General features: G+C 35.7%; 1 protein-coding gene across 3 annotated transcripts in view; it reads right to left on the bottom strand.

The window, feature by feature from the left end:
- Positions 1–247: 247 nt before the first annotated feature.
- Positions 248–9143, bottom strand: part of LOC110460851 (5-hydroxytryptamine receptor 6-like) — a 61184-nt gene continuing 52288 nt past the window's right edge. For all 3 annotated transcript variants that reach the window (XM_021514053.1, XM_021514061.1, XM_021514045.1), the window contains exon 2: positions 248–7357. In XM_021514053.1, the coding sequence (XP_021369728.1) occupies positions 6094–7305 (1212 nt within the window). In that variant the 5' untranslated portion in view covers positions 7306–7357 and the 3' untranslated portion in view covers positions 248–6093. The remainder of the gene's footprint in view (positions 7358–9143) is intronic.

Here is a 9143-nt window from a genome sequence, read left to right as displayed (position 1 = left end):
AGTGTGTATACATTTGCTGATTATATGAATGATCACTATGGACAAAATGCGAATTATAATTTACAATCATAAGGCTTATCTGTGCATCGTTATCATTATTATTTTTGCTTTTGTGTTCTCATTGCAGATATAATGTATATATATTGTGTTGAGACACAGACGAAAAACCTTGCTTATACAATGTTTGTAAACATCTTCCATTTGAATTAAAAAAAAACAAAAAACAGACACACTTATGATATTGTGATATTTTATTGTATTTTTGTCATTTTTTCCTTTTGTATCGTGAATAACAACATCATTATAACGTTAAGGTAACACGTGATACACTAGGGTAGGGACGTTTGTATGTATGGACGCCAGTACAGCAAAATGAAAGACTAGAACAATTCCTCATGATCACAACATTACATCAACATTTCTCTTAGATCGGCATCATTAACACAGCACAAATATAGCATCATCTTCACTCCATTCGTCGTGACAACAGGTTAAAAAAAGTATTGCTTATAGCACAGTCATGTTAGATAACACACATACCACACACTTATTCTCTGTTTGTGATGATTTCAAAGCCAACCAAACATCGTTTAACTAGTTTGTGTAAAGCATACTATATTCAATCACCCTTCAATCATTCATTATGTCATTCGCACTTTTGTTTTTTTTTAACAAAATTTGATATAAAAAATAGCAGAGCGTCCAACTATGATATAATCCGAACTCATATCAAATAACATTTATTTAATAAATAACACTATTGTCAATTGATGAGCTGTTTTGTGTCGCTTATATGTCTATATGTTTATTAGTACAGCTGTGTGTTGGACATTTAATGTCATCCTGTGCCTCGCGTGACATGTTGATTATTGCATTGTATAAATAGTTCATGTGTATATTATACGACCTTTTCCTTTTCCCGTCAAATAAACATAGATCGTATACATGGTTGGATTGCTTATACAACTATTTATACATGTAACCCAAACATTGTCCGCCCGACGAAATTATTTATCATTAGTTGGCGGTTCAATGTCGGGGAAGTTAACAAAACCTTTACTTAATTTTGCTGGGTTATACAGTAATGCTTTCTCCTGTGGAAACAGAGGGTAAATATTAATGTTCCTTTAGGTCTAGTGTCTGGGCCAACAGGACAATGTATTAACGGGTATAGTTCAGCTATTGTCAAGCATAAGTTGATCAAAACAGATTTTTTTTCTTTATATGAGTTTTTTTGCAAACTCAAGATAATCAAAATGTTAAGTATAATGAGGTTTTTGCTTTCAATGACGTCATTTCAGTGTACCATCATATTAAAGTACCCATGTAGTAAAAATACAATACTTAGGCAAAATACCTTTCAACGTGGCTCAAAGATTATATTTAATAAGACTTTTGTAAACTTCTGAAGGATATCCTAGATTTTATTTCATTATGTAGACGAGTGATACATATTGTCACTCCAGTTTTGTTTACACTATACGATGTTCTGTCATAATCCTGTGGTGTGTTATGTCTTTAACTGAATTACTAGGCGATGACAATGTAACTGTATATAAGAACGCATTTGCTGTTTTGTAAATATTTACACTATTGACTTTAAATGTAATTATGTAGAAGATTCCATCATTTGATAAAGTTTAAAAGGAAATATCTGAATCAACATACTGTGTTTTAAATATCTTGGGACAACGGTCAAAATTTTAAAAACTGCCCCGTGGTTATGGCTTACTCAGAGCTAATATTACACGAGAGTCTAAATTGATGTTTTTATTTGAGGATTAATACAAGACTCGCATTAGAGAAGTATCAACACACCGAGTCGTTTATAGGTTTTGGAGATTTACAAAGTCATACTTGGCCTAAAAACTTCCATTCTGGAGTAAACAATTGCCTCCTTTGTCACAATAGTTAATGTCATGTCCACAGGCGTTTAACTGTCCCTAGCCGGTAAGGTAAACAGTGTACACACTTTACTGGACTATGCCTGTAATGGTAGTACATACCTGTAATACTGGTAACATTGGGGTGAGGGTACGCACCTAAACTGCTGAGTCAGCGCCAAACTGTCACCCAAACAGATTCGAAATTAATTTTGAAAAAGGTTGAATTTTGTTTACTTTCAGACTTCTTGTATTTTAAAACAATATCTTATATTTATCTTGATACCAGGTTATCAATTCTCTACGAACGATTCCTGTAATAAAAAAACCCCAATTAGTTTCAATTCCAATTAAGATAAATTCAATTTCAAAAAAAGATTTGAAGCGTGTTAAATTTAGTTCATAACATTCCATGTAAGATCTACAGTTACATAGAAAACAAATGCTATTGATAAGGTAAATACTTTAACTCTTCCCTTAAGCTTATGCCTAAAATAATTTTACACCACGTATTTTGAATAAAGAAAAAATAAGTAACCATGGTGACATGAAATAAACAAACTAAAAAAAACAACATTTATTTAACAGACTTGATCTCTCCTACACAATAACCGATATTTCGCAAGGTATTTCATCTAAATGATCGCCAGACAAATGATCCGGGTGATGATGGTATTACTGCGAATAGCCCTTAACATCACTTTACCAAAATAGACTGGCAATATGGGGGTAATCCCAAAGGTTAGCTATCCACAGATCTATATTTAGAGACTACGCTGCGGTGTCCGCCTCCTACACCTGCTAATGACTCCAGCGAGACGGCGGTTTTTGCTGTTATCCTTAATAGGATTTTTGTGCGCAGATAATTTGATTTCGGCAATTATGTTCTTTAGCAGACTGTGTCTACCACCACACCTTGGCGTGACCCGAACCTCGGATTTTCGTTCAGCGAATTACAATCAAGACAGTTATATAAGGATGTCTTATAAGTGTGTTTTTATCGACAACGGGTCGATCAATCAAATCAAGTTCAGAAACAGTTACGTCACAGCTTTTAACGTTTAGTTGCTTATTACAATGTAGTTACTGCTGTTACATGTAAGCTGATGGGGGAGTACCTGTTCTTCAGTTATTAAGACATTTAAGAGATTACCCATTTATCTCAATTGATTTCAAAACCATTTGAATCTTCAGAAAATAAGTATTTAAATCAAACACAGATGACGTGCGAAATCAAGAACGGCAAGTAGAAAAACAACAATGACGTTAATCTAACACGATATTGTTGTCCCGTTAATTGTCGATGGGTGTCGGGCACGTGCCAAATAAGGACTACACATCTGTAGTTGACTCTTTCGCGACCTTAAAGCCCAGGTGAATGTGAAGGACAACCCCTGACACGTGTTTTCGTAAAAGTTAACCTATTCACAGTGGTCCATTACAGTTTTTTTTCAAGTACCTTAATTTATTAGAGTTTTGTGTTTAGCAGATTCAACTGAATACCTAATCCTACTTGACCATTTCAACCCTTTACCTTATCCTTGAGATTTCATTTCTAATCTCTACAATTGTATATAATGAATAACGTTAAAAGGATTTTGCTAATTAAAGGATGGATAAGAACAATAAATGATAAACATGTTTCTGACCTCTTTAGACATCCAAGGATTTCCATTTTTTGGACTTTATAGACCTGAATGGTCGATATGACCTCATATTGTTTTTACACGCAATTAATACAAACAATTTTGCCTTATACAGAATTTAATCACAAATTCACACCGCATCATCTCTCTCACATCCAAACACGCATTCCTCCCACATATGCCACACAAACCTTATCACAGAACTAATTTGGATGAAATCATGCTTGTTTGTCCTTGACCCAATCCGACCTCTAACATGTAACACGCGCACGTTTTGACCGCCTCGCATTAACGAGGCCAGAAAAAGCATTAATAAAACACTGGCATATTATCAAAAACTTTTGACAGAATGTAAGTCATTAACAAAAATGACATCCTAGTTGAAAAATTATTTGGCTCTTTACCACAAGAATCACAAAATCGGATCGTGTCTGCTAATAATAATATACAAAATGTATTTAAGAACACCTTTCGTAATTTTAATGAATATTTGCAGTAGCTAAAATATAAATGGTTAGTGTCAAACTTGCCCGTGTAATTAATAATGCGTGAAATGAGGTACATAATTTGGCGAGTAACACGAAATATACCACATTGTGTAGCCTATTTACCAACAAAACGAGCTCATTTAAAACCCGTGATACAGCGGGATCAGAAGAGGTGACGGGCCAATAATATCTAACGCTATCACAAACATTATACTGCAGTCATCATATCGTTTAGCAGGCACACGTAGCTTAATCTGGTCCGAATTAGATCACTCGAGAAGAAAACATTTCAGTACATTTTCGCGAGTGATATGTTGTAGCTTATAATTATCATTTACTTTAAACGTTCTCATTTAAGCGAGTTATAGGCCTCACCACATGACACTGTAAGAGTGAACATTCTCGCGCATAGAAATATTCCCGTTATTTTACCCTTTAAACTGATTGTTGTGTGAAATATTCCCGTTTTTTACTCTTTAAACTGATTGTTGTGTGAAATATTCCCGTTTTTTTTACCCTTTAAACTGATTGTTGTGTGAAATATTCACGCTTTTTTACCCTTTAAACTGATTCTTGTGTGAAATATTCCCGTTTTCTTTACCCTTTAAACTGATTGTTGTGTGAAATATTCCCGGTTTTTACCCTTTAAACTGATTGTTGTGTGAAATATTCCCGGTTTTTTAACCTTTACTGATTGCTGTGTGATATATTCCCGGTTTTTTTCCTTTACTGATTGCTGTGTGACATATTCCCGTTTTTTTACCCTTTAAACTGATTGCTGTGTGAAATATTTTGAGTCGTCAATGATTCTGATATAAACATATTATCTAATCGTTAACCTATAAAGAAGTATTCGCGTGTCAATGTATTGAACTTAATAAATCAATCAGATTTTTTTTTATTAAAACTCAAGTTATGGAATCAAGTCATCTGTCTCGTAACAACTCGTAACAAACGTAGGAAAAAAACCACAATAAACGTGGCACTTTAAATAGATCTTTCTTACGTGGAGTAGGAATTATGCCTGAAAACAGTTTTGTAGAGAGAATATTTTTTCTAGCACATGGCCTGCCCTGTTCAGGATCAAGACACTCAGAGTAAACTAGCAAAATGAATAAGCATATGGATATTTTGATAATCGCATAACGACTAACAATATTTATAATAACCGAAGTCGATATCACAATTCTATCATGAATATTTGAGTCTAAATTTATGACTGTTATATTGGTTTTCTATTACACGGAGACTTCACACTTTATAATGTCTTACTGAGATGTAGAAGCCTCAGGTTACATGTTGTCTTACTTTGACATAAAGGTCGAAGGGACATTTTACCACACCATGTCCTAGAGGCTGATGCATGTTACCTTACTCTGACAGGCAGACTTCAGGATACAAAGTTCTTTAATATAGAATTCCAAAAACTATATGGTCCCTAACTGTGACATATTAAGACACCAATTCATATCACTCTGATGATTAATAATTACAAGTTAATACAAATTAAATTTATTTCTCATATAAAAGTGTGAAGGAAACTCACTTAGTTTTTGAAACACTTTATGCGTGGTGACCCCATGTAGTGCCCAACCCTGGCAGCACCCTAATAATACATACGAGGATTGTTAGAAAATCTAGCCCGCTCCAAGTTCTGAAGATTTTACGTATAAGGTAGCATATAGCCTCACGTTTGTTCTATATCATACAATGACTTTAGTCTGTGATACTTACAGCTCACTCCGACTAACTACAAAACAAAAGTCAACAAAATACGATCATACTGCACAAAGAGAGTGTTTTTGTGACGTGCAAAATGTCGCTATTGAAGAGATATTACAATAAAAAAATATAAATTATATTTGTAAACAACATATATATCAGCTAAAACTTGGTCGTTTTATATCGCTAAGCGAAAAGCTTTATCAGTCAAGTAACGAAAACATTCACACGCGAATATGAATTAATGGCACCTCTGTAACAACCGGAATCCCCTGCCCTAGTGGTAAATACTGGCGTAGTGATATGGAGCTGTCATAACTATTACATATACGTGCAGTACATCTGTTAAACTATTTATATTGCACCTGCACGTTGTTGACATTTCGGGGAAGGAATGCATCTATACACTCTGTCCTTTCTCAGAGATTTTATCTTTCTTACATATGGACAACACTTAGTAAACATAGATTTATAGACTTTACGGAAATCTCTCATGAATAAAGGATAAATGATCGGATTAATTAGACTGTTACAGTACCCTAACCACACAAACGCCGTGAAAACTTTCGGTGGAATCACTTGAAAATATGCGTCGATGTTGTTGGCAATTAAAAAAGGCGTCCATGTCACCACAAAAGCACCTACAATGATGCCAAGAGTCACTGTTGCTTTTCTAGTGAAGGGTTCCCGGATGTGTTTGGAGGCAACGTGCTGTCCGAGCAGAACGTTACCCGCCGTGATGAGGCTGCCGACGAGGAAAGCCTGGCGTTTGGCCTCCTTCGACACCCTCCAGTAAAGAGTCAGGGCTACAATAATGGGGAGCAGTATTGTCACAGATCCGGCAATAACCGCGTATGGGAAACTCACTATAAATATACACTGAGGTTGTTCACTGAATATCGTCAAGTTTTCTAGTGTCGCCATTTCTGGATTGTGTAGTCCGTTTTCTACTGGGACGAATGAAGAAAGTATGGATATTCCCCACGCGACACAAAGCATGAGTATAGCCCGCCGGTTTGTCATCAGTGTCCGGTACCTTAGTGGAGTCATAATGGCAATATATCGGTCAATGCTTATCAAACAAACATTCAGTATGGAGGCACTGGTTAACATAACATCGAACGACACCCATATCGAACAAAACTCTCGAGCTAGTATCCATTGGTCAAATATTTCGTTAAGTGCAGCAGGCATCATGACTATTGTTCCCACAAATAGATCAGTCAGGCTCAATGATACAATAAACATATTAGATACCGTCCTTAACTTCCGGTTAGAAAATACGGCTAAAAGTACAATGATATTTCCAGCCACCGTGAGAATGATGAGAGAGAAGAGCACAATACCTATGATGACGCTCTGGATGGTGTAAGCATAACCAATAAACTCCGGATATACGTCCACCACAATTCCGGTTTTAGAAACGTCAGAAGCCCTCTCTGTGGATTGATTAATCAGGGAACAGTTCCGACAACGGAATGTTTCCATGGTGATTAGTGACACAGGAATCTCCGTGTGAAGGTCTATAGATGATGCTACCCCCGATGAATTAATTGCCACATCCATGTTGGGACGGTGGGAAGGTTCCGATCCTCGGCGTTAGACTACGGGAGGTTATCTGCAATATAAGGACAAGGGAGTCAGCAAACTGAATATATCTTGTTTTTACTAGGTTACTATGTGATATATCCTGGTTATGTTCAAAGACCTGTGAAGAAAGCGAGGAAATGTCACATACATATTTCGTAACACACTTACAGACACAGATACAGTTATGTATTAACATGAATCTATATATTTCAGAATACTTGACACGTGAATGTTCATTCCTAAGACCTTTAGTATCAGTGAGGGGTGATAGATGAACCACCAGGCAATTTAGGTGCAGAGAAAATGTTCACCTTTTTAGCTTTTATTATCCGACTTAAATTGTTTTTTTGAACAGGTGCTTGCTCATCGCGTATTGCTTGTGACTATTATGCAAGTCTAGCATCTATCGAGACATGTTTTTGTTAATCGCGTGCCAAATAGTTTCGTGATGATGGCATTAGACCAAATAGCCATTACACCGCTTCAATACATGTTTATATGATACACGCTGGTTTTGCAACTAAATTGTGTTACTTTATCAGCCGTGCAGATAATGAGTATAAAAATGTACGTGTATCACCTGGGTAACGACAATAGAACACGTGTACACCAGCAGTGAAGAAAAGGCGGAAGTATCATCTACATTTGTAAAGGACGCCTCGTGGTGATGGAAAGGGAGACGTGGAAGGCGTGTACTATGATTACACTTCACGCATGATTTAACCTAATACAGATGTAATCAACTGTGACTTTCGATTCAATATAGTAATACATCGTGAATAGAAAACCCTACTTTGAGATCTAGGATTAGACAACCCACGCGAGAGGATAACAAAAGATAAATATACTACTGTTTATGTGAACAGATTCGCCAGTATATATATATATACCAGGATGGGAAGGTCGATCCACAACACAAAGCCTAGGTAATCACCGGACCTAGTGTCCGGGCACGGTCTGCGAGTTACATAGAGCCGGATACTTCCGGTAGAGTGTAAGATGTCTTCCACATTATGTATCCATACATGGATTTCAACGTGTGGTTGTTACGAAATATATGCCATCAAGGCCGTCTTTCAATGTTTTATGATTGGCTTAGTAATGCACAAGAAGGGCTTACGTACTAAAATTCCGATAAATATCGATGATTTTATACAATATGATGGTTTTAAAGTTGGAGTACTTAGGGTAGTTTTAATATAATTCACGTTTATCGTATTCTAATTTTTTCAAGTTAAGAAAAAGATAAAAATGAAAAAAGACCAAATGGCAAAAATGATAAAGTCGCAACATATATGTTTCGATTAAGAAATTCCCATAAGCCATGCTTGAGGCCACCATGTCATTAATGGTAGAGATACAAGTAAAATATAGTATTTAAATATTTGATAGCAAAAGAAAGCAGAAATCCGCACTGAACCCGTAAAATGATCTACATTTGTAATTTGAGAAATTCAGAAAAAAACTAAAAAAAAACCGTTGATAAATCTGCTGATAAATTAAAAGTATTGACGGTGGTCTATGGTTAATCAGCGGTGCATGTAACACAAACCATGTAGTGTTCAGTAGCCACGCCGAATACACAACTCAGGGCAGAAAACTGGTATTTACACAAAGGAAATCTCATCAACAAAGATAGAGGCAAAAATGTGACAAAATTGCAAGATAAATATTAAACTATAATGTATTCAAATAACAGAAGAAAAAACAACGCATACAAAATTTATCTGTATCAGCTAGAGGAACTTGTTATATTACTTTGAGATTTAGAGATTGTGTGGGGAGAAAACACATTAACTTATAAAAACTATAAT

The sequence above is a fragment of the Mizuhopecten yessoensis genome, unplaced genomic scaffold (assembly GCF_002113885.1).
Source record: "Mizuhopecten yessoensis strain PY_sf001 unplaced genomic scaffold, ASM211388v2 scaffold1379, whole genome shotgun sequence".
Lineage (NCBI taxonomy): Eukaryota > Metazoa > Mollusca > Bivalvia > Pectinida > Pectinidae > Mizuhopecten > Mizuhopecten yessoensis.
Note: the sequence above shows the minus strand (reverse complement) of the source record. Positions and strands in the feature narration are given on the sequence as shown.